The sequence below is a fragment of the Phascolarctos cinereus genome, unplaced genomic scaffold (assembly GCF_003287225.1).
Source record: "Phascolarctos cinereus isolate Bilbo 61053 unplaced genomic scaffold, phaCin_HiC Scaffold_4;HRSCAF=312, whole genome shotgun sequence".
Taxonomy (NCBI): domain Eukaryota; kingdom Metazoa; phylum Chordata; class Mammalia; order Diprotodontia; family Phascolarctidae; genus Phascolarctos; species Phascolarctos cinereus.
Genome location: NW_027555847.1, coordinates 265383638 through 265410082, shown reverse-complemented (window position 1 = coordinate 265410082; position 26445 = coordinate 265383638). Strand labels below are relative to the sequence as shown.

At 41.0% G+C, this 26445-nt stretch overlaps 1 protein-coding gene and 1 long non-coding RNA gene across 4 annotated transcripts in view; one reads left to right on the top strand and one right to left on the bottom strand.

Annotated features, from left to right (window-relative positions):
• LOC110220487 (uncharacterized) overlaps nt 1-24942 on the top strand; it is a 33468-nt gene extending 8526 nt beyond the window's left edge. For 2 of the 3 annotated variants that reach the window (XR_002327881.2, XR_002327883.2), the window contains exons 3-4: nt 16323-16444; nt 19431-19620. This is a non-coding gene — a long non-coding RNA (uncharacterized LOC110220487). Of the gene's footprint in view, nt 1-16322; nt 16445-19430; nt 19621-24545 lie in introns of those variants that run through there. The other variant, XR_013486087.1, reaches the window with a different exon arrangement.
• FRMPD1 (FERM and PDZ domain containing 1) overlaps nt 12161-26445 on the bottom strand; it is a 250376-nt gene continuing 236091 nt past the window's right edge. Inside the window, 7 exon segments of the mRNA XM_078153041.1 lie at nt 12161-13435; nt 13437-14757; nt 15599-15889; nt 15892-16431; nt 19941-20085; nt 21125-21307; nt 25922-26017. Of these exon segments, the coding sequence (XP_078009167.1) occupies nt 12277-13435; nt 13437-14757; nt 15599-15889; nt 15892-16431; nt 19941-20085; nt 21125-21307; nt 25922-26017 (3735 nt within the window). The 3' untranslated portion in view covers nt 12161-12276.

The following is a 26445-nucleotide window of genomic DNA, read 5'->3' as shown; positions in this document are numbered from 1 at the left end:
AGATAAACATCCTATATTTAATTTGTAACTTTAATACAAACCTTGTAGTCTTAGGTAATTCCTTTTTTAAATTTAAAAAATTTTTTTTTGCTTTTTGGTGAGGCAATCAGGGTTAAGTGACTTGCCCAGGGTCACACAGCTGTAAGTGTCAAGTATCTGAGACTGCATTTGAACTCAGGTCCTTTGACTCCAGGGCCAGTACTCTATCCACTAGGCCACCTAGCTGCCCTGTTAATTCCTTTTTTAAAAAATTATTTATATGATGAACTTATGCAATAACATTTTAATACACAAAGAAGAAAAAAGAGTATTGTATATGAAAATGTAAACTTTCATAACAAAGTCTGGTTTTTTAAGTATTAAATTTAACCTAGTAGTAACAAGACAGCTCTGCTTGCCTGGGTTTCCTTCTGAATTTTGCTAGGCTCCTTTCTATTTATTCTTTAAATGTTTCATCAGTGCTTTTTTACTCTTTTCTGTTTTCTTTTTTTGCATCACTATCACTACCCACCCCCAAAACCCCAGAAGTCTTGGACACTATTAATCACCCTTTTCTCCTGGATATTCTTTCCTCTCTAAACTGTCATGACTCTACTTTCCCACTTCCCTTCCTACCTGCCTGGCCATTTTTTCCCAGTCTTATTTGCTGATTTTTTAGCAGGTTATTCGAATTAATTCTAGATGAGCCCCAAGGCTCTTAGGTCCTCTTCTTTTCTCTAAACCAGTGGTTCTCAAACTTTTTGGTCTCAGGACCACTTTACACTCTTAAAAGTCATGGTGGATCCCCCAATGAGTTTTTATTTATGAGTTATATCTATTTTTTATTTATTATTATTATTTTTTGCTTTTAGGCAATTGGGGTTAAGTGACTTGCCCAGGGTCACACAGCTAGGAAATGTCAAGTGTTTGGTCTGAGGCCGGATTTGAACTCAGGTCCTCCTGACTTCAGGGCTGGTGCTCTATCCACTGCACCACCTAGCTGCCCCCCATGAGTTATATCTATTGATGTTTACCATATTAGAAATAGAAACATCTTAGTATTATTATGAAAATATAGTTATTCATGCACATTGCAGGGGTGAGGGGCATGGTTCCTGTAATCTGGAAAAGCCCATGTAAAATTTTTGGTCCTCCCTTCATACCAGAGAAGAAGTCTGAATTTTTCTTTTTCTTTTATGGGGTGTTTACAGTACCTTATTGTAAAATTTGGGCTAAGTATTTGATCATAGGCTTTGTGTCATCTGCTGCTTCCACAAAACTCCCCCCAAATCCCCATTTAATTTCTTATGCCAACCAGTTATATCTCTAAATCATGATGGGGAAAGTCATAAAGCAGAAGGGATAACTGTAGTTTTGACCTCAAAAATCCCGTGAAAGAGTTTCAGGAACACCAAAGGATCCTTGGGACACACTAAGAGAACTGCATCTCTATGTACTATTTCATTTGGTGATCTCCAGTTTTCATCTCTATGCAGATGATTCCCAGATCTATTTATACAGTCCTGACCTCTCTCCTGACCTCCAGTTCTCACATCACCATTTGCCTATTGGACATCTTGAACTGGATCTAAACAGACATTTAAAACTAAACATATCCAAAATACAGTTCATGATCTCTTCCCCAACAGCCTGTCCCCTTCCCAGCTTTTCTATTACTGTTGAGAGCACCACCATTTTCCCAGTCACCCAAGCTTGCAACCTTGGTGTCATCCTCAACTCCTCAATTTCACTCACACAACGTATTCCATCTGTCATCACATCTTATTATTTCACACTTGATCCCATAAATATGAATTCCCACCACAGCTGGCTCCCTGATGGAGACCTTCAAGGATGGGGATGAGGTTCCTAAACCCATTGATTTGGTAGACTGGATTTATGCAGGAGGGTTCCGGCCAAACACTGCCATATACCTATGACCTAACTGCTTCAGGGGCTTTTATATAGTCCCCTTGGGTGGAGCCCCACAAGAATTAGCTATGGATCTCTCTCATAGCTAATGACTATACCAGAGTGGGCTAATTAGTTGGTCAAATTTGAGCAAGAAGTCAGGGTAAGTTGTGACTTGGACAAATACTTCTGTCAGTGCCAGTTGGCAGTTATTAAGCACCTACTATGTGCCACACACTTTACAAATACTATCTTATTTGATCTTCACAACAATCCTGTGAGATAGGTGGTGTTATTATTCTCACTTTTACAATTGAGGAAACTGAGGCACACAGCAGTTAAGGGTCACACAGTCAATACATGTCTGAGGCTACATTTGAACTCAGGTCTTCCTGACTTCATGCCCTTTGTGACCTAGCAATGACATTCAAAGATGTGGCTGTGGATTTTACTAAGAAAGAGTAGGGCTATTTAAGCCCTGGTCAGAGGGAGTTGTAAAGGATAAGATACTAGAGAAATACAGGAACTAGGTCTCTTGGGAATTTGTTTTCTTTCAAGATGAAGCTCAGCTACCACCTTTTACAGGAAGCCTTTCCAGATACCGCAACTTCTAGAGCAGTCCTTTCCTAATTAGCTTACATTTAATTATCTTGAATTTATTTGTTTTTATTCTATTGATATTTATTCTGTATATATTTGTCTCCCTTCCTAGAATGTAAATTCTTTGGGAGTGGAGCTGGCTTTGTTCTTTGTATTTATAGCCTCAGTTCATGGCACTTGATACGGGCTTGATTGACTAATTGGTGGGTGTTTTCCAGAAGGATGCTACAAAGCATTGCTAAAGATTCCAGAGTCTTGGATGGGAAATTGAAGACCTCGGGGGCACAAGTGATGGGAGACACACACAGCCTGCAGATGGAAGGGAGGCAGCTGAGGAGAAAGAAAAGAAAGCAAAAAATGCCTAGTTCATACCAGAATTAGTGGCATAAATCATTCCCCCTTAGCTGTTCCTATTCAGTGCCCTTAGTGGAAGCAGCTGCAAGAAGCATTTCACTCCTGGTGCATCTGGCTCAGGTCATACCAGAGTTCCCCTCAATAGTCCCTCTGGGTCCCAAAGGAAACGAACAAGGTTCTTTTACTGTTCCAGGAAGTCTGTGGTGGTGATGCAGACCTTTATGGGCAATGGAGATTCAGCATTTGTCCATCGAACAAATCACTAGCATCACTTTCCCATTTCCCCAGCCTGCAATGCTGTGGGACAGTGATGAGTGACCCAGAATGCTGTAGCACCTGGAAATCTAGGAGGTCATGGTTTGGAAAATGATTTCATCTAGTGTTGCCTGCTTGATTTGCCTTATTTCGCTGGCTATTCTGCTTAATTAAATATCTGCTTTTTGAGTTAGTGTGTCCTGTGGTTTGGTCTGGTAAAAAAGCTTATGAACTGGAGTTTTGGATAGGTACAGAAGCAAAGTGTGCCTTGAACCTGGGGGTAGTTTTAATGAGTCTATTTAATAAGCAATATTGTTCAAAGAATAACTGTGAATTACTAAGCTATTCTGAGTATTATAAATATTCAAATCAACTACAAAGGAAGGAAGATGTTGTCCAGCTCCAGAGAAAGAACTGATAAATAGAAGTATGCATAGTATGGTTTTAAATATACATGTATACACACACACATAGATATATATTTGTGTCAAATGATGGCCTTCTTTAGTGTAGGGTGGGGAGAGAGGGAGGGAAACGGTTCAGAACTTAAAACATAACAAAAAATAAATAAAATTAAATTTTACAAAGTTGCTGGATACAAAATAAACCCACACAAATCATCAGCATTTCTATATATTACCAACAAAGTCCAGCAGCAAGAGATAGAAAGAGAAATTCCATTTAAAATAACTGTAGTGGGGGCAGCTAGGTGTCGCAGTGGATAGAGCACTGGTCCTGAAGTCAGGAGGACCTGAGTTCAAATCCAGCCTCAGACCAAACACTTGACACTTACTAGCTGTGTGACCTTGGGCAAGTCACTTAGCCCCAATTGCCTAAAAAAAAAAATTAAAATAACTGTAGACAATATAAAATACTTGGGAGTCTACCTGCCAAGACAAACCCAGGAACTATATGAACGCAACTATAAAACATTTTCACACAAATAAAGTCAGATCTAAACAATTGGAAAAAATATTATTTGCTCATGAGTAGGCCAAGCCAGTATAATAAAACTGACAATTCTACCTAAATTAACCTATTTATTTAGTGCCATACCAATCAAACTATGAAAATTATTTTACAGAACCAGAAAAAATAATAACAAAATTCATCTGGAAGAACAAAAGCTCAAGGATATCAAGGGATTGAACCAATGAAAAAAAAATACAAAAGAAGGTCTAGGAAAAAAAAAAGATCTAGAAAGAAGATCTAGCCATACCAGATCTCAAACTGTATTATAAAGTGATAATTAGCAAAACAATCTGGTACTGACCAAGAAATTGAGTGGTGGATCACTGGAATAGATTGGGTAAAAATTACATCATAGTAAATGACCATAGTGATCTAGTGTATGATGAATCCAAAGATTCAAGCTTTTGGAAGAAAAACTCATTATTTGACAAAAACTGCTGGGAAAACTGGAAAATAGTATAGCAAAAGCTAGCTATAGACTAGGGGTGGGGAATATGTAGCCTTGAGACCACATGTTGCCCTCTAGGTCCTCAAGTGCAGTCTTTTGACTGAATCCAAACTTCACACACCAAATCCTTTCATTAAAGACAATATACCAAGATAAGGTCAAAATAAGTGCATGATTTACACATAAAGGGTGATACCATAAGCAAACTAAGAAAGCATGGGATAGTTTATCTGTCAGATTTATGGATAAGGGAAGAATTTAGGACCAAAGAAGATACAGAGAGCATTACAAAATGTAAAATAGGTAATTTTGATTATATAAAATTAAAAAGCTTTAGCACAAACAAAACCAGTGCAACCAAAATTATAAGGAAAGCAGAAAACTTGGGGGAAATTTTTGCAACTATTATTTCTGATAAAGGCCTCATTTCTCAAATATATAGAGAACTGAGTCAAATTTATAACCATATAGGTCATTCCCCAATTGATAAGTGGTCAAAGAATATGAACAGGCAGTTTTCAGACAAAGAAATCAAAACTATCTATAGTCATATAAATGTTCTAAATCACTATTGATTAGAGAAATGCAAATGAAAACAACTCTGAAGTACCACCTCAAATTGGCTAATATGACAAAAAAGGAAAATGTTGGCTGTTGGAGGGGATGTGGGAAAACTGGGACACTAAGGCACTATTGGTGGAGTTGTGAACTGATCCAACCATTCTGGAGAGCAATTTGGAACTATGCCCAAAGGGCAATCAAGTATGCATACCCTTTGATCCAGTAATACCACTGTTAGGTCTATATCCCAAAGACATTTAAAAAAAGGGAAAAGGACCTATTTAACAAAAATATTTATGGCAGCTCTTTTTGTGGTGGCTAAGAATTAGAAATCAAGGGGATGCTCATCAATTAGGGAATGGCTAAACAAGCTATGGGGTATGATTGTAATGGAATACTCTTGTGCTGTAAGAAATGACAAGCAGGATGATTTCAGAAAAACCTGGAAAGACTCACATGAACCAATGTAAAGTGAAATGAGAAGAACCAGGAGAAAGCTGTACACAGTAACAGCAATATTGTTTGATGAAGAATTGTAAATGACTTAGCTATTCTCAGTAATACAAAAATCCAAGACAATCCCAAAGGACTAATGATGAAGCATACTATCCACCTCCAGAGAAAGAACTGATATTGTTTGAATATAGACTGAAGCATACCACTTTTTACTTTCTTTCATTTTTCTTTTATTCAAGTCTTCTGGTACAAAATAATTAATATGGAAATTTTTTACATAATTGCACAGTTATAATCTATATTTGATTGCTTACCTTCTCAGGGAGGAGGGAGGAGAGGTAGAGAGGAATGGAATTTGGAACTCAAAACTTTAAATAGAAATGTTAAAAAAATTGAAAAAATATAAAGATACATTATTGAGAAATATCTGGCGAAATAAATAAAAATACAATAAAACATAGATAATATTACATTTAAGAACTAAGCCAACATGTGACCCACAAGTATCTTTTTTAAAAAATCTTTTTTCTTTTTTAGTGAGGCAGTTGGGGTTAAGTGACTTGCCCAGAGTCACACAGCTAGTAAGTGTCTGAGGTCAGATTTGAACTCAGATCCTCCTGACTCCAGGGTTGGTGCTCTATCCACTGTACAGGTATCCTTTTGTATTGTGTAGTGGCCTCATTTCTATTTAAGTTTGACTCTACTGCTCTAGATTATGTCATATGAGCATCACATAGGAAGGGGGATGTTTACATGGGGAAAAGTAGGGATATGATTGCTAGGTGGTGCAGTGGATAAAACACCATGCCTGGAGTCAGGAAGACTCATCTTTCTGAGTTCAAATGTGGCCTCAGATGCTTATTAGCTGTCTAAGTCACTTAACCCTGCTTGCCTCAGTTTCCTCATCTGTAAAATGAGCTGCAGAAGGAAATGGCAAACTATTCCCAAATCTTTGCCAAGAAAACCCCAAACGGGGTCACAAAGACTCAGACATTACTGAAAACTACTGAACAGGAATGATTGTTATCTTCAGGTCTTTGAAATGCTGTCATGTGGAAGAGAGATTAGTCTTGTTCTGCTGGGCCCCAGAGGGACAAATTAGAGGAATGGGCAGAATTTGCAGAGAGGCAAATTTCAATTCAGTGTCAGGAAAAATTTCCTAACAATAGAACTATTCAAAGTGCCTGGGTTGCCTTGAGAGATAGTGGATTTCCTCTTCCTGGAGGACTCTGAGCCGCTGAGACAGCTATGGCTTAGTTATGTTATTTGCAAATTAAAGAGATGATTATTGAACATCTAGGCATGAGTGATCAAAAAGAACCAGCCTGGTGTTATCAAATGCAAGTCATGCCTGACTAACCTCATTCCTTGCTTTTTTGGGAGCAGGGTTAATAGATGGGTTGATCAGGGGAATGCTGTGGATACAGTCTACTTAGATTTTGGCAAAGCATTCAGTACCGCTTGTGTGTATCATCAGAAGCATTTGGTGCACCCCTCCAAGAGGTCTTGTGTGAAGACCAGATCTTGTTGGATGAGTGCTGATGGCCTCTGCAGTCCCTTCCAGTTCTGAGATTCTTTGAGATTTTCAACAAGAATCTTTGAGATTGAGTCTATGAGAAAGTGAGGATAGCATATTTGTCCTCAGGTTGGGACTTGAACCCAGGTCTTTCTGGTTACAAAGCCAGCTCTCTATCCACTACATTGTGAAACTTACTCCTATTTTATCCTGCTTAGCCTTCTTTTGGAGGTGCTAATTATAGAAACAAGGCAAAAAGGTTTATACCTGCCAGCAGGAGTTTTTGCTATTTGCTATTTTAATTTAAACATTTGTCTGCCCTGGTAAGAGCCAGTGTGTTTTGCTTAGAGATGTCCTGTTGCTCTTTCAAAATAGCAAGTTTTTAAAAACAAGAACCTGGGTCATGACTGAATAGCCATTGATGATGTCTTAAAAATGGTGGAGAACAGGATATTTTTCATAAGACTGGAGATGATTTTCAGAAAGAGAAAGAAGATAATATCTTAAAATTATAGGTAGGTGAGCTTGACTTTAATTCTTGGAGGAATTCTAGAATGTATTTTTAAAGGGGCAGATGGTTTATGAGGCCTTGGAAAGGGAAGCAGCAGTCGCCAAGAGTCTGAATGGCTTCTGGGGGGTTGGAGAGGGCGGGGGCAGGGCACAGGTGGTACAGTGGATAGAGCGCTGAACCTTGAGTCAGGAAGACTCACTTTCCTGAGTTCAAATCTGGCCTCAGACATTTATTAGCTGCGTGACCCTGGGCAAGTCACTTAACTGTTTGCCTCAGTTTCCTCATCTGTAAAATGAGCTAGAGAAGGAAATGGCAAACCAGTCCAGTATCTTTGCCAAGAAAAACCCAAATGGAGTCATGAAGAGTCAGACACAACTGAAGTGACTAAAAAACAACAATATGCCAGACCAACCTGATATCATTTTTTTGACAGCACTACTAGGTCAGTAAATCAGGGGAGTGCTATAAACTTATATTGCAGCAAAACATCTAACAAAGTTGCTCATAACATCCTTGTGGACAAAATAGAGATGAATCATTCACCCTACATTTCTCCATTTTGTCTCTATCAATCAATTAGTAAATGGTAATTAAGCACATACTATGTGCCAGGCCCTACGCTAGGTGCTGGTGGTACAAAGAAAAAACAAAAATAGTCCTTTTCCTTAAGGAGCTTACATTCTAATGATAATTTTGTGAATTAACATTAAGAATAATAATACTAATCATAATAATTTATATAGAACTTTAAGGTTTTCAAAGTACTTTACAAATATCTTATTTTATCCTCACCACAATTCTGGGAGGTAGGTACTATTATTAGCTTCATTTTATAGATGAGGGAACTGAGACAGAAGGAAGTGAAATGTCTTATCCAGACTCATACCACTAGTAAGTTTCTTGGGTTGAGTTTCACTCAAGGTCCAGCCATCTATCGATTGCACTACCTATTCAGATCTTGTTCAACATCCAGGAAAAAAAGTGATTAATGGATTGATGTCAGTCTGGAAGAAGATGGTTAAGTGGCATTCCACAGGAGTCTTTTCATGGCCTTGCTGTGTTCAGAATTTTTCATAAAAGCACAGACAGCATGATTATCAAATTTGTGGAGAACACAAGGGATATGCCTAATAATTGGGAATCCAAAAGATATTGAGGGGTTTGAATGGTGGGTCAAATCTAATAAGATAAAAATTTCATTAAAAAGTCAGTTGACTATAGGATGAGGGAAGTTTGGTTAGATAACAGCTGATGAGAATGGAACTGCATAAAAAGTTAGGGAGTATGGCATAAAGAACAAAGCATTGGCATTTGAGATGAGAATTGAAACCAGGTCTCCTGATTCTGACCCTCGCTAGCTGTGTGATAAGGGGCAAACTCCTTAACCTCTCAAAGCCTCAGTTTCCCTATATGTAAACCTCCCAGTGTTGTTGTGGGGAAAACATTTTGTAAGACTTAAAGTGCTATGGAAATTGAGTTATTGTTATGGCAGTCAAAAAAGCTAATATAATCATAAGTGACATCATAAATGTCCAGAATCCAAGAGGGAAGGAAATGATGGTTGTTCTTTTGACCACGTCTGGAGTCTTTGTGTTCAGTTCTAGTACCACATTTTAATGAAGGCATCACCAGATAGAAGTTCATACAGAGGATGGGGACTTGAAAGAGTACCATGTGAGGACTGGCTGGAGTAGCTGGTAATAGTCAGCCCTGAAAAAGAGGGCATTTAGGGAAGATATCTATCTTCAAGAATTTAAAGGAGATTGAAGCATACTATTTTCACTTAATTTTTTGGTAGTTTTTTCCTTTTGTTGTGTTTCTTATTTCATAGCATGACTAATATGGAAATATGTTTTACATGATTGCACACACATACACACACACACACATATATGTATATATAATCTACATCAAATTGTTTACCATCTTAGGGAGGAGGGAGGGGAAACAGGGAAGGAGAAAAATTTGGAACTCAAAATCTTATAAAAAATGAATGTTAAATTAATTTAACTGGAAAAATAAAATACTATTTAAAAAAATAGCCAGATTAGACTTGTTTTGCTTGGCTCCAGAAAGAGGAACTGGGACCAGTGAGTAGAAGTTGCAAAGTCTAAATTTCAGATGGATAAATGAAAGTGTCCGAAAAACTCTAAAAATGGAAGGAGCTTCTTGGAAAGACAATGAATTCCCCATTTCTGGTCATCTCCAAATGGAGTCTGGATGGCCACTTGTAGGGGACGTTGGGTAGATTTCTGCTTAAGGTATGGCTTAGGCTAGGTACCCTCTGAAATTCCGTGATCACATAGCTAAGTGTAATGTGGACAGGGGCCTTTTGAGATCTCACAGCTAAGTGTAATGTGGACGGGGGCCTTTTGAGATCTCACAAGGGTATACCTACCTAGTCCATTCCATCTACAACCCTCATTCATTAGGAACAGGTAAGAATAAATCAAAGAGGCAGCTGGCAGCAGGATGTCCTTGCTGTCCCCACAGCAGCTGCAGTCCTTGCCTCACTCACCACTGGGGGGGGGGGGAGAGAGAGAGAGAGAGAGAGAGAGAGAGAGAGAGACTCCTTTGACTAGTTATCGCCCTTCTGTTGCACGCTCAGTTCAGGCTCAGCAGCCAACCAAAAGGCCTTATCTTCATCATTGGTGAGTGTGCTTAGCAAACAGTAACAGAATACCTGTAGTCCACCTGGGCAGCTGCCTCAGGCAGAGCCTGCTGCACATGTGCATAGGGACTGAGCTGTCACTGACCAGTCCTCTACTACATTAAGGACCACCTGTCACTTGAGAGCAGCACGTCTCAGTTGTAGAAAAAGCATGACAGATGGGGAAAAATGGCTGATGTTTGCAGCTTCCACATGTAAAGTTATAAACGTCACATTCGTTTACTAGCTTCAACTTTATAGACAATTTCACTACTATTACTAAATTATGAGTAGGCAAGGCAGTAAGAGTCAGTGTGGTAGACTAGTATACACAGAGGCCTGGATAGAGGATGGGCAGAGAGAACTAGGGTCATAGCATCAAAGATTTAGAGCTGGAAGGGACCTTAGTGGGTCATAGGGTACAAACTTAGCCACTTTACAGATGAGGACATTGAGACCCAGAGAGGGTAAATGCTTTGTCCAAGATTAATACAGGTAATAAGTAGCAGAGCCAAGATTTCAACCTGTGTCCTTTGATTCCTAATCCAGCACTCTTTCTGCTTTACCAAAATCACATCTCTTATGTATATCAGCTGTGGGACCGTGGGCAAATTACTTAACTTTGGACTGCCCTAGACTCTCTATAAGTTATAGAGGAGGCACTGGTTTGCATTGGTGGAAGGAGTTTCCAAATCTAGCATTCCCTATCTAGGGATGGGAAACCTGCAGCCTTGAGGCCACATGTGGCCTTTTGACTGAGTCCAAGTTTTACAGAACATATCCTTTTATTAAGGGGATTTGTTCTGTGAAGATTGGATTCAAAGGGTCACGCTTGAGGACTAGAGGTGCCCCACCCCTGCTATACCACTGAAGTCAAGGACCTGAAGAAACAAATCAAAAAGGCGGTTCATTCCTCCTCTCTAGTTATCTGAATCTATGGAGGCATTTACTGCATATTGATGACATCATAGGCCTAGATCAAAAGATTCAGAAAGCTAGGACTTTCTTTGAGCTCTGTAAAATGACAGTTGGCCCATCTTTGGAAATCTTTGAAGGTTTCTCTAAGGTCCTTTTTCTTAGGTCCCTCCCAGGACTAAATCTGCTGTCTCTGTGCTTTCTCCCTGCACTCCCATCAATTTTTAGGAGCAAATACATGGTTTTTAAGATCTGTGTTATTTGTTGTTACTTCTCTTTGGGCAGGCTCCTTCAACAGGAGTTGAAGGTGCTAGTGTTTCACAGTAGCAACAAGAAAGTTAATGAAGGATGAGCTACCAGTTTACTAAAAATAAAAGGAAAAATGCTTAACCACTATGCATACCTTTAAAAAAATACCTGTTCTTTTTGCTCACAGGCTGTGCTAAGGGTAGAAGAATCATGCTGCAGGCTAAAAGTGCCTCTTGAGTCTTCTGTTGCTACAACAATTTGCCTAAATGCTTTCTCCCCCTTTCAGTAGTCAATATATGCTTAAAGGTATTTTTTGGGGGTTTTTGGGGGGGGGGTTGGAGGGGGAGAAATAATGCAAATAACATGGTACTTAGCTCTAGATTAAACAAGGGCAGATGTCCAATATGTGCCTTTTTAAAAGGAATGGACTTTTAAATGGGCTTTTAAAAATTGTGATAGGAATGATTCTATATATAAGATCATAAAAGTTTAGACTTAGCAGAGGTCACCTAGTCCAATCTTATTTTATAGATGAAAAGACTGAGGCACAGAGATGTTAAATGACTAAGTCTTGAAATTTCTCTTTTACTTTTTTTGGGAGAGTCTAGTACTTATCTGGAAAATGTCTCCCTCTTCAACTCCCCCATTCCCATATCCTGGCTGCCTCCCTCCAAACATGAAAAATACCACATCTCCCTCTTCCCCTCCTCCATCCCCAACAACAGGATGTGGCCTGTGGTTCTCTTGTGATCCACACCTTGTGACACATGATTCAGACTACCATTAAACATCAAGGCATTTATTTTGATAACTCTCTAAACAGTAAATGCTTGTGGGTTGTTTCTTAGGGACATTCCCACGTAGGTGGGTCAGGAGTCACTGGGCTAGCGGGATGATGTTCATAGCGCCATGGATGCCCGGAACTTCTGGGTGAGACAGAATACAGCTGCGGTGAGGGCCGTGCACTGGCGCGCTAATAATTTCACACTTAAATCTCGATAGCCTCTCTCACAGGTCAGCTTTGCCGCCTGCACAAACTGATAGTAGGCACAAACAACGTCTCTGAGGTTCACCATTACATCTCTGTGCGTCCTCACGCAGCGGCCACAGTTCGTAAACTGCAAGCACAAGGCCATCAGCTGGATGAGGTTTCGGAAAGTTTCTTGCACGGCACTCTGCATTTCTTCAGGGGACTGGTCGATTTTAATCACATGCTGACAGCTGGACATGAGCTTCTGGGATCCTGCGCAGAGACTATTCCTGTTTTCAGAAAAGTACCAGGCACATTTGTCTTGTGGGTGTTTGTTACCATTTCCCCCAGACTGTTCTAAAAGATCCTGTAATTCCACCACGTGATCCAGGAGCTGGCAAAAGCCATCTGGGGATTTGCACAGTCCAGCTTTCAACTGCTTTGCGATTTTGGCGCAGTACTCGGACCAGAGGCAGTTATTCCTTAGGTGGGGCTCACTGCAGCTGTTGCTCCTGGTGAGCTCGGGTCTCCCACGCACAGAAGACTGGCTTCCTGAGGAGGGGGGGGTCGTGAGTGGGGCTGAGGAGAGGGTCGTTTCCAAATCAGACTTCTCCTCATCGACCTCGGGGTCCGAGCCACGAAAACACGTGGCGTAGGATAACTGACAGCTGCACTGTTCCATCCCGATTTTGGGTAAGATCACGTCTTTCATCCCTGCAAAATCCAAAGAATGATGTGACCTGTGATTCGTGGAAGCATAGGGATTGTTTTTATGAACAAAACAGAGGAGAGGCTTCTTTGAAGAAGGAGGCACAATACTGAGGCTTTCCTTTTCCATTTCTAAGATATCACCACACACAGAGGGAAAATGGTTGGGACACTTCAGTTTCTTTAGGTTGTACTCTGTTCCCTGCCTGAAAGCATCTCCCAGGTGACGTGAAGGTGGATTCTGCGGGGTTTGCCCCTGGTTAAAATCCACAGGGGGAAGAGGGACACTAGGGGGCGCCTTTCCTCTCATTTCATCGTCAAGGTGTTGGGGTACAGAACTCCCTTCAAGACATGTCTGCAAGCCTGATGGGATGGGCGAGCCCGATAAAGGCATCAGGGTCTAAATGCTTCTCTGACAATAACAACTCCTGCTCTCGAGGGAGGCAGGTTTGGCCTATACTAACCAGGAGGGCTGTTTCTCTGCCTTCTTCTTGCATATGCCATAGTGGTGCCTGATGAGTCTTCGTTCCAAGTGTCTGCCACTTGGAGAGAGAGGCTATTTCACCAGATAGATCGTTGTTCTCAAAAGGCAGACTAGCATTAGCTAAGGACTTTTTACTTGTATCATCAATCAGGCCCTCATCCACATCTTTCCTAGGTTCCTCCTGAAATAAAATACCACCGTTGTGGTTGATGTCACAAATAGAAAAACCTGCCTCTTTGCCGCCTCCCAAAGAAGGCTGCATGAGTCGCTCCCCTTCTTGGTCTTTGACAGCAGAAAAAGGCACCTCCCCTCCTGAATTTTTAACGCATTCACTATTTCTGGATTGGTCCCCTGAAGAAAACAAAGGGTCTAAGCATTTTTGGATTGTTTCCTGTATTGGGTTTTCAAACAAATGCCTGAATCCTATTTCAAATTGTGGCTTTGTATTGACCCCTGGGATTCCTTCTATTACTTCCTGTTGTTCTGGGCTGACTGTCAAACTGTCTTTGGTTCCTGGAGGGATATTATAGGAGTCGGAGGGGCAGTCCTGAGTCTCTGCCATTTGGTCTTTGCAAACCCTGACATTTCCACCTTGAAGTTGAAAGACTTTTTCAGAAGGATCTGACTGGTCATTTTGTTCAAACAAACCTGAAGACAGATGATGAGGGACACTGCTTGGAGTGCTGGTCATGGTCAGAGAGGCAACACTAGAATTTTCTTTATTTTCTGGGTCAATCCTGAGACGAACTGCTGAAATGGAAGAAACAAAGGAATCAATGACTGATTTGGTTTCCATTGTTTCAGGTTCCATTTCCATTAAATTTGAGGAGTGGTTTTTACTCTTGGCTTCCCTTGGAGGAGTCAGTAGTCCAAGGGCCTTGGTTTCGAGAAGACCGGGCTCTCCTTGCATGTCTTGTAATGATGACACCGTTGGTGAGTGAGAGACAAAGGAAAGGTAGGGCTCCCTTTCATAGTAGCACACATGGTCTACACTTTCCAGAGAATATGATGGAGCCAAAGGAAAGGTAACCTGAGATGTATAGTCAGTTTGTAAGAAAGACCTTCTTTTTCTCAAAGTCTTTGCATATTTCTTCACCCCCACTCTTCTGTTATGCTCTCTTTTATGTGGTCTGGGTGTCAGGCCTTCTTCTGAGCTCTCTCTTTTTTTAAATTTAGACCCCAGATCACTCCATTCTTCAGTAGGGACCATGCTATGATCTAGATATAAAGAAAGGAAGAAAAATACAAGACAAAGGTACATATCACACATGATGTACCAGAACAACAATGGTTACAATAAATCTGTAGTCTCAGCACTACAGATAAGATTTTTGGTCATTCTCAGTAAGTCTGTTTGTATGGCAGCATCAGATCACTTAACTTGTTTATAGCTGATCTCTGCCTTCTCTAGCTATGTAAAGTTCCAACCTCTTTAAAGGATGATTTTTTTCCCTCCATGTACATCTTTAATTTTTAACAAGTTTTTGTATTTTACATTCACATACTATTTTAAACTTTAATTCTTAATTTACTTAATTGTATTATTTAATAATTATATTTATTTAAATTAAATTTATTTAACATAACAATTTAGTGTGTGTGTATGTGAACATTCTGGATGAATCTTTAGATCACTTGGGTATATGTAGTGTATGTGTATATGTATATGTATATATCTCTCCTCAGCCCCACTCACGACTCCCCCTTCCTCAGGAAGCCAGTCTTCTGTGCATGGGAGGCCCGAGCTCACCAGAAGCAACAGCTGCAGTGAGCCCTACCTAAGGAGCGTTGGGTTAGAGTTAGGGTTAGGGTTAGGGTCAGGGTTAGAGCGTAATTAGGGTTAGGGTTAGGCTTAGGGTAGAAGGGAGTTATGGGCAAAGAGATACAGGATCTGGCAAAATACATTCATAAAGCTCCCAACTTTCTCCACTAAGAGACCCTAGAGCACCCCTAAGCCTTGTGGTACCATTACTAATTAGTAAGTACCTCCTGGGCTCATGGCACTGTTCAATACTCCTTCCAGATCAATGATGACAAATACAACCTTCTGTGAGCTCACCTGAGAGGGAATCTGAGGGTGTCAGCTTATCAGCTGCATCATAAAATTCATCATCTGAGCTGGTGTCTTCAAAACTTGGAGAAGGATTTAAAAGAAAGGATTCTACCACTGGGGATGAAACAGCTTTCCAGACTTTCCCCTCCTGAACTGGCCGAGATGGACCATTTCTAGAACTGTTCTCAGAGCTGTTGCTGAGAATGCTGGCAGGAGAAACATTTGAACACAGACTATAGTATTCCATGCTGCTGCTATCATACAACCTGGGGTCCACTGTGGATGCATTCAGCTCATTCCCGGGCTAGATTTAAGGTCGCTCGGATAGTTGGAGAGCTCAGTCTTTTGGAGTGCGGTGTTGGCACTCTGGGATAACTCTAGGAGGCAAAGGAAGCCATTGGTTTCAATTTGGCCCCTTTCCTCCTTGATGCCCAGAGAAGGAGGCAAATTGTTTTTCTCCAAACTTTCTTTAAAGTTGGGTGTGTGGAAATGGAAAAACTCAGGCCTGCTGGAGGAGCAGGCATCCAAATCATCCTCTTCCAGGGCATCCATTGAATCACTAGAGCCACTGGTTTTGCAGCCCCGGCTCTCCGTGTTCGCCGAATCAGAGCCGTCAGAGGTGTTGTCAGTGATGCTGATAACTCCGTTGCATGTGCTTTTCTCAGCCTCTGTTGGGATGGTGCTCTCATCCTTCTGCTCACTGAGCATTTCCTGTTCTTCTTCTTCACAGAGGGGTGTTATGTGGTCAAATTTCACCGGATGCCTGTCTGAAAGGAACTCCAGGGAAGAATCAACTTCCGATGATTCCTCTGAGTCACTGCAGGCTCTGGATTCGTAACCTGCAAGAGAGAGGTACAACACTGGTTCTTAACCTTGTTTGTGTTATGCACCCTTCTGGTAGTCTGGTGAAGCCTGCGGATCCCTTCTCAGAATCATGTTTTGAAATAATTGAAGGAAATAGTCATGTCACATAGAGGTTTAGTGAAAATAATTTTTTATTTTTTTTCCCTATCCAAGTTCACAGAACCCCTGAAAGTCCCCAACTTACCCTTCAGTAGAGAGTACAGAAAAACAGTGGCATTTCATAGTGCTTTTGAGATTTGCAAAATGTTTTACCTGCATTATCTCATTTAATCCTCGCAACAACCCTGGGAGATAAGTCCTATTATTATCAAGAGAGGTTAAGTGACTTGCCTAGAGCTAATAAGTATCTGTGACAGGATTTGAACTCAGGTCTTCCTGAGTCACAAGTCCAGTCTTCTAGTCACCTATTTGGCAGTATCCAACTCAAGGCCAGCCTAGGTAGGTGATGGGATTCAAGGGGTGCCAGGTAGAGCTCCTCTGACCTCCCAAATATCTTTTTGATTTGCCTTACCTAAAATTCCAGGAGGCAAAGCCTTTTATTCTACAATAAGAGATATGGCTTCAAATCAAAGTGCTTTTTTTTTGGGGGGGTGCAGTACATTATTTAAAATTTAAACTAAGGTGTAAATAACTATTATATGATCTTTTCCCAGAGAACAATGAGAAAGCCTTCTCTCTGGGTGTGGGGGAACAGGGGGAAGAGAGGGAAAGAGAGTACCCAGATAAACTTGTCCACACTACAGTTTGTCTTGGGCCAGATTTAATAGATGAAAAGTCAATGCTGGAGTTAGATAAACCTGGCTTCAAGTCTCCTCGCTATCTGACACAGGCATCTGAGTGCTACAGTGGGTAAGATGCTAGACTTGGAGTTAGGAAGACAGGAGTCTGAATCCTTCCTCAGACTTTTTTTTTTCTGGCTAGGCAATGGGGTTAAGTGACTTGCCCAGGGTCACACAGCTAGTAAGTGTTATGTGCCTGAGGCTGGATTTGAACTCAGGTCCTCCTGAATCCAGGGCCAGTGCTCTACCCACTGCGCCACCTAGCTGTCCCTTTCCTTGGACTCTTACATATGTAAAGTACAGACCTTAAAGCACGAGTTAAATGCTGGCTATTAATTATTATCGGTTATTTTACCATGGTCAAGTTAATGTTTTAGAGCCAATGAGTTGCCAATTTGTATTAATGGAGGGAGTTTCCATACTGGGATATTACCTCCCTTGATGAAATCACAGGCTCAGACCCCTTCTCCCAGAATTCCCCCTTTGTCTCTACTCCAAGGGTCCAGTGGTTAAATGGGAATTCTGAAGCAGATTAAGTCTTATGTGACTAACCCCAGCTATACTGGAAAAACTTCCCTGTTTTGGTCAAAGGCCTCACTACCTTTCCAGTCACTGAAGGTTTGTGACCTTGGTGTCATCTGTGACTGCTCATTCTTGGTTACCCCACATATGGAAGTAGTTTCCAAATCTTGTTATTTCTGTCTCTGGCACATTTCTTGGTGTCCACTGCCTTCTTTCCATTCACAGAGTCACTGCCCCCATCAGGCAGTCAACTCATGCCATCATTGCCTCACCTAGACTGTTGTAATTGCCTTCTGGTTGGTCACCCTGTTTCAGATCTTCCCCATTTTGATGGGCCCTTCACTCAGCTACTGAGTGATTTTCCTAAAGTGTAGTTCTGACTGTGTCAACCCCCTACTCATTCAACTCCAGTAGATGCCTATTTACTACTTTGAGGGATCAACTATAAACTCCTTTGTTTTTCATTTAAAGCTCATCACAACTTAGCCCTATGCTATCTTTTTATTTATATTTTAAAAGGGTTAGGATTTATTTAAACATTTTTTATTAATTTATTTTGATTTATCAACAATCACTTCCATAAGCTTTTGAGCTTTAAATTTTTTTTCCCCTCCCTCCTCACCTCCCTCCCTAAGACAGATTGCAATCTGATATAGGCTATACATATGCATTCCTATTAAACATATTTTCACATTAGTCATGTTGTAAGGAAGAATTAGAACCAATAGGAAGAACCACCAGAAAGAGGAAACAAAACAAAACAGAAGAAAAAAATAGCAAAAGTATGCTTCAATCTGCATTCAAACTCCAAAGTTCTTTCTTTGGATGTGGACAGCATTTTCCATCATGAGACCTTTGGAGGTGTCTTAGATAGCCCTATGCTATCTTTCTAGCATTATTACTTCCTTCCACACACTGTATAATTCAGTCAAACTGGCCTTTTTGCTGTTCCTAACACCTTTGTTCCGTTTTTCATCACCTTTTGCCTGGACTGTTGCAATGGCCTCCCCACATGTGTCCCTGCCTCAAGTCTCTCCTTCCCTCCATTTCATATCCTGCCATATACCTACCAAAGTTATTTTCCTTTTTTTTTTTAATTAGGCAGTTGGGGTTAAGTGACTTGCCCAGGGTCACACAACTAGTAAGTGTCAAGTGTTTGGTCTGAGGCTGGATCTGAACTCAGGTCCTCCCGATTTCAGGGCTGGTGCTCTATCCACTGCGCCACCTAGCGGCCCTCAAATTATTTTCCTTAAGTGCAGGTCTGATCCTTCCCTACTCAATGAACTCCAATAAATCATAAACTATTTTGGTTTTTAAAATCCTTTACAACCTGGTCTCAACCTACCTTTCCAGCTATATTAGTTACTTTTCTTTGTACATGTTAAGGTCTAACCAAACTAGCCTTCTTTCTTCCTTACACATGCACCTCAATTTCCTATCTTCGTGTCTTTGCGCTAGAATGCCTGTAATTCAGTTGCTTCAGTCGTGTCTAACTTTTCATGACCCCATTAGTGGTTTTCTTGGCAAAAATACTGGAGTGGTTTGCTGTTTCCTTCTCTAGCTTATTCTACAGATGAGGAAACTGAGGGAAACAAGGTTAAGTGACTTGCCCAGGGTCATATAGTTAACAACTATCTGAGATCAGATTTGAACTTGGATCTTCCTGACTCTAGGCCCAGTGCTCCATCCACCGTGCCACCGAGCTGCCCTGCCTGGAGTACATTCCTTCCTCACCTGTCTCTGGGAACTCCTGCCTACTTTCAAGATCTAACTCAAACATCCTGTCTGCATGATGCCTCTCCTGATTCCCACAGGTGCTAGAGCCTTCTCTACCCCAAGATCACCTTGCAACTGTTTTATATGTGCCTGTCTATGTATAGATAAGATCCTCGAAGGTAGGAGCTGTTTTGCTTTTCTCTCTCTCTATCACCAGCACTCTCTAGCACCAGCACCTAGCACACAGTAGCACTCAATAAATGCTTGTTGGTTGCTTGGTTGAAAGGAAAATCTTGTCTTCCCTAACTTATCCTTAAACAGGAGATAGTCACCCTTCATAGGGGGCATATTTTGAATACAGTGCTGTCCCCTAAGAGGAATTCAGCATCTCATTTTGAATCATGATTCTCTGAGGCCAGAAAAACAAGCCTGTTGTTGTGACCCTTCTGAGTGGCCCAGAGTCTTACCTTCTTCAGCAGAAATCCGATGAACTTGTTTATTTCTACCCCAGAGGAATATGGAGGCAGTTGAGTCAACAAACAGTCTGTAGTAGCCAGCAATGAGGCAGGCAAGGTCTTTAGCACTATTAGATTCCAGCAACAGAGTGAGAAGCTTCAAAGGTAAAACAAGATCTAATATTTGTATGAGGATGAGAATTTTCAGAAGATAATGATGATGCCTGCATCTGACCCAGAGACTGGCAAGGCCAATACAGTCCATCATCCACTGCCATATTGGTATGAAATGGATGGACATGTAAGGGCACTTGTGGTGGAGGTGGCGGGGCAGGGGAAAGAGAATGGCAAAGTTTTCCCTCTTGCCTCCCTCAAGGTCAATCTCCTTCTTTAACACAAATACTTCAAAGGAATAGCCCCTTTCCAACATAACCACTGACCCTAACGCTCCCTAACTTCTCACTGCACCGTTTCCCTTGAACTGCTGACTCAGAAAAGACAATGGAGTGAGAAGAGGGAGAAGGGAAGGGGATAAGCATTCACATACCACCTACTATGTGCCAGGCTAGATTTAGGATTTCTGAAATAGTGGCAGGATAGCATTCCAAATTAATCTCCCAATTTCAGTTCCTATAACATCCCCAATCCAGCCTCTTGAGCAAGTGATCTGACTCCATGTATATATGATATAATCTCCTGCTCCTCAATGTAGTCTTTACAGCCATATGGCAATTTCCCCAACAGTTTATTTTCCCACTATAATATTTTTGTTTCGGGCAATGGAAACATTTCTGAACCTTCTCAGGGGTTGGTAGACTGTTGTGATAGACACAGTCAGCATTGTGACTAGTGGTCAATGTGATAGACAGTCAGCATTGTGACAAAGTGGTCAACATTTTCTTGGGCACAGATGCTTCATCTTTTATTTTATTTTTGTATAAATTACTTTTTTTTTGGAGGCAATTGGGGTTAAGTGACTTGCCCAGGGTCACACAGCTAGCGAGTATCATATGTCTGAGGTCACATTTGAACTCAGGTCCTCCTGACATCAGGGCCGGTGCTCCATCCACTGCGCCACCTAGCTGCCCCTACAAATTACTTTTTAATCTTAAAGCCATAATATCTCTCTTCTCCACAGAAAACTTATGGGGACAAGTTTTGGAACTTTGATATGCAGAGTTGCTAACCTTAGTTACCTTGACATCCTGAAGATAAATTTTGACCATGCTCACTTTCTCCGACTCTTCCATCAGCTCTACTCGGCTAATATTTGCAAACTCTGCCAGTGTTGACATAATGTTGAGTTTACTGTTAATAATCTGGCTGATTCCATACTTGGCTCCAACTAGAAGGGCGATGTATGATTCTCTGTCCTGTAACTATAAGAGAATAGGAGAATGAGGAGTCACCTTTCTCCTGTGTCCACATTCAGGTCAAGAGAGGAAGGAAGGCAATTTACTTTTACTTAATAAAACATTCTTCATCCATCTAATTGTCAAAATGTCACTTGAGCTGTTTCGTAGTATTTTTTGCTGATGAGAACGTTGTTTGGTTACTATTGATAAGAAGGCTGCTTGATTTCTGTTAACCCGAGGGCAGGGACTGGCTGTTTTAGGAATAAGGTGATGCTTGTGCTTCTTCCCACTAAAAGATACCCACGATGACCTAGCTAGTCATGTTTCCATGGCACCTTTCACAGCATATATTTTAATAGAAAATGCATAAGGGAACCTTGGTGAGTCCAATGTAGACACCTTTGTGTTATTGTTGTTCAGTTGTGTCTAACTCTGTGTCCCCATTTGGGGGTTTCTTGGCAAGGATACTGGAGTAGTTTGCTATTTCCTTCTCCAGCTCATCTTATAGATGAGGAAACCGAGGCAAACGGGGCTAAGTGACTTGCCCAGGGTCACACAGCGAGTTAAGTGTTTGGGGCCAGATTTGCACTCAGGAAGATGAGTCTTCCTGACTCCAGGCTTACTTCCCCTAATTATAGAGACCTAGACAACAACAATTAAAAGGAACAGAAGTAAAGGGGAGATTCAGGAACATCGGCTCTTGCTGAGCAAACAGGACATAAAACACCCCTATACATACTTATTTCATAGCTAGTACTGAGACCGGCAAAGGTTTCTACGATGATAATAATAATACCTCACATGTATATAGCACCTACTAGATGCCAGGCACTGTGCAAAGTGCTTTACAAGTATCTCATTTGATCCCGACGACAACCCTGGGATGTGGATTATCCTCATTTTACAGAGGAAACTGAGGCAAACCGAGGTTAAGTGACTTGCCCAGGGTCACACAGAGAGTGTCTGAGGTCAAAATTGAATTCAGGGCTTCTTGACTCTAGGTCTAACCACTGCACCATCTAGCTGCGCTCTGAATCGGTACAGAATCTGTTAGCTGGGGTTATCTTGTCCTTTCCAACCCCTCCCCCCTCAGCTTTTGCCTTGACACTCCAAGAGACTGGGGAACTGGGGGCTGATGGGAAGAAGGGAGAGGCCAGGGACCAGAAAGCAGGTGAAACGTGTGTTTTGGTGGCTGTCCTTATGTACTCCTATTACTCTTCCACCTCCCGATGTCCCTTCACTCCTCCATCCTTCCCCTCTCAAGCTAATTCCAAATTTCCCCATTCAGGGTTCTCCTGCTCCAGGGCAGCTTCTTGTTCCTTCTCTTCCACGCCATCAAAAATTCCCTTCTCTCCTTCTATCTCCCCGAGGTATGAAGAAAGCAACCTGATTAAACTAACCCCCACAGGAAGTCGGTAGGGAAGGTGGAGCCTAGTTACTTCTCTAGATCCTTCTTCTAGCGCAGTCACAAACTGTCCTTCCCTGTTCCATGCCCGTGCTTTAACTAGATGGAGAATCAGGAAGGGCTGGCTATGATGTTCTGGATTCGGGGAGCCCTTCAGAACATCTTCCTGCTCTACGAAATCACTTCTACACAAGTGACCCCAGAAATGCTTCGTTTATCAGTTCAAAAGTAATACTAATTGGAGTTATTTATATGAATAGCTTCCAATTTATGTCCAATTACTGTGGCAGAGAAAAATGATTATGCACAGCATTAAATGTATTAGATAAACTGTTGTATGTTTTATTTGATTACAGCATTAAACTGTTTTCATGTGCTGTTTTCAGTAATCTGTAGCTTAGCCAGCAACTCACAACTTAAAGGACCAAGCAAACCACACCACATCATGCCCTGGGTTCCTATCCCTACGACTAACCAAGCCATAATGAAATTTTACTCTGCATACTTGTCATCTGGCTTCGACTCTAGATTAAAGCACACCACACAATAAAATGGTATTTTACAGCCTATGCACAACTGGCCTGATTATTTTCTTTTTGGTCAGGGAGAGAGGAGGGACAGATGATAATACTGAGGGGTCATAGGGAACCACATCTGGTGGAGGGCACTCCTGGTGAGAAAACTCCCTCTACCAGTGCAGATTGCTACCTGCTCAGTAATTTTATTATCTTAAGGAGTTGCCTGGGCATGCCAAGAAGCTAAATAATTTGCTCAGGCTCAGATTACCAGGAGGTATCAAAGGCAAGAGTAGAACCCACGAACTTCCTGACTCTGGCTCTTGACTAACTGGCTCATCATTGGCTGGAAATCATGGAAGATTAAGACTGAATTATAGACATAGAATGTTATGGTGGGAAGGGACCTTTTGAGATTATCTAGTCCAGGGCCTGGGATCTGTGAACTTGAGTGTGTGTGTGTGTGTGTGTGTGTGTAGGCAATTGGGATTAAGTGACTTGCCCAAGGTCACACACTAGTTAGTGTCTGATTCAGGCTGTTGCTCTGTTCACTGTACCACCTACCTGCCCTTCTGTGAACTTATAAAAAAATTTTTTTTATAACTATGTTTCAATATAATTGGGTTCCTTTGTAACCCTATGTATTTTATTTTATACATTTAAAAAAGATTATTCTGCTAAGGAGTCCCTATGTTTCACCAGATTGCCAAGGGGGTCCATTACACAAAAAGGTTAACAGTCTTTGCTCTTTGTCCAGCAACCTCATTTCACGGATGAGGAAAGTTGAGTCCCTTCAAACATGGAAACACTTGGTTTGAAAAGTAGCCTCTAATTCCTTATTCACTGTAAGCTTAGATATCCTTGTTCTCCAGAAACTAAATGGAAGAGAAGTAGCTTCCTCGCGTGAGTAAAAAGCCCGGAACAATACCAAAGAATATTCAGTAAAACCCTAAACCATACTGAAATTCATGTGGGTCTGTCACCAAAGACAGACTATTTCTCCCACGATGGCTTTAAAAAAAAACCAAAAACACAAGCAACCTCAAGACCCCCAGCAAATAGCAAGTCCTTAAAATATATAATCTCTAAGGTCCCTCTGAACCCTAACATTCTATGATTATGTTTTCACACAGTGTAAAAATAACATACGTTATCCAAAATGTTTGTATATGGTGTTCTCACAAACGAAGTTACAGGGTAATTCTGGCCATTTTAACTTTGTTTTTGCTTTCCAGAACAGAGTAAAAGAGGGAAAACAAACATGTGTTTTGCTGGTACTGCTGTGATCATGCAAACCATTATTGTCTATAATGATGTTATAATTGTGTGGTTGATTCCCCAGGGGCAGACTGGACAGAGCTGGGAGCAGAAATGATACAAAAGGTTCTCATCATTTTGGTCATCAAACCATTCTGTACCTTAGGGAAGAGGTTACACCCCCGGGGAACTGGAAAGAACACTTGCCCTGGAGTGGCTGAGCTGATCTTCTGCCTGTATGGAAACAAAAACCTGAACGAACACTACTGAAAGGCAGTATGCCTTTATTAAGCACCTGCTATCTACCAGGCACTGTGCTAAGGGCTTTTTTTTTTTTACAAATATTGTCTCATTTCCTTTTCTGGAGCATGGCTAAATTGTAAATTTGTTCTGCATGATTTCATTAACTTTTAAAATATTACTTATTTTATATGAGATATCACTTTTACTTCTATGAGAGTACTCTCATATCTTCAATAATAGTTTTCACATTAAAAATAACAAAAAACTCCAAATACTGTCTCATATGGTCCTCACAATAACCCTAGGTTATATTATTCTTCAGTTGTTTCAGTCTTGTCCAACTCTTCATGACCCCATTTGGGGATTTTCTTGGCAAAGATACTGGAGTAGTTTGGCATTTCCTTCTCCAACTCATTTTACAGATGAAGAAACTGAGGCAAATAGGGGGAAGTGACTTGCCCAGGGTCACATGGCTAGTAAGTGTCTCAGGCCAGATTTAAATTCAGGAAGATGACTCTTTCTAACTCCAGGCCTGGTGCTCTACCCACTGTACCACCTAACTGCCCAAATAACACTGGGAGGTAGGTGCTACTGTTATCTCCATTTCACAGTTGCAAAAACTGAGGCAGAGAGAGGTTAAATGGCTTGTTTAGGGTCACATAGCTAGTAAGCATCTGAGGCTAGATATCAGCTCAGGTCTTTCTTACTCCAGACCCAGCACTCTATCCATTGCACTACCTAGCTACCTCTAAAAAAATCTGGAAGAAGGAACAAATGAGAAAGGCTAAATAAATATGCATGGATGGCAAACAGATGAGCTTTTCCTCTTTCTTCTGCTGCATTTGTAACAGGGCAGCATGGTGCAATGGGAATAGTGGAGTCAGAAGACCAGGGAGTCCATAAACTTCTGTGACGTAAGACAATCGTTTCACCTTCTTGGGCTTCAATTTTCTTAGCTGTAAAAAATGAGGTTGAACTCGATGACCTCTGAATCCCCTTCCAACCCTAAACCTAGGATCCAGTGAACTTTACAATATGTCCATTTTCGTTAACAGAACGAAGCATAATAGTTTGATGACTCAGGTTAACTTCTCCATTTCTCTCTTTTATTGAATGCTTAATGCCACTGCATTATCTGGCCTAAGATATAATTATCTACGTAAATTACATGAAATTACGTAGGCCAAAAATGAATTGTGACTTCCAGCTGATACATACCATTAATGTGGCATTAAAGATTTTCCCGCCATATGTTTTCAGTTCTCCAAGGATTTGTAGATAGTTCAGACGTAGTTGTGCAGCAGATATGAGTTGCTTGAATAATAAAAGAGACAGAGGTTTTAAAGAGAGCAAATCGCCTCAGCCCGAACTAGATTGCCTTGAAAAATTTACAACAGTACTGAATGAATTTGAGAAAAAGCACAAAAATAAGCTCACTGCAAAGATATGCAAGGGGAAACTAGAAAATTACAATGAATGAGAAGGCTATAGGTAAATACTCTGCACAATCACAATGAAAATGTACTTGTATTTATTTTTTTAAAAAATCAACCAATTAACATTTATTAAACATTTACTCTGTGCCGGCCACTGTGCTAAGCACTGGGAATATGAAAAGAAGGAAGACAGTCCCTGCCCTCATGGAGCTTACCATCTAATGGGGAAAATTTGCTAACAAATATATACAAAACAAGTTATATATAGAATAAGTAGGAGATGATTAACTGAGGGAAGGCATTGGA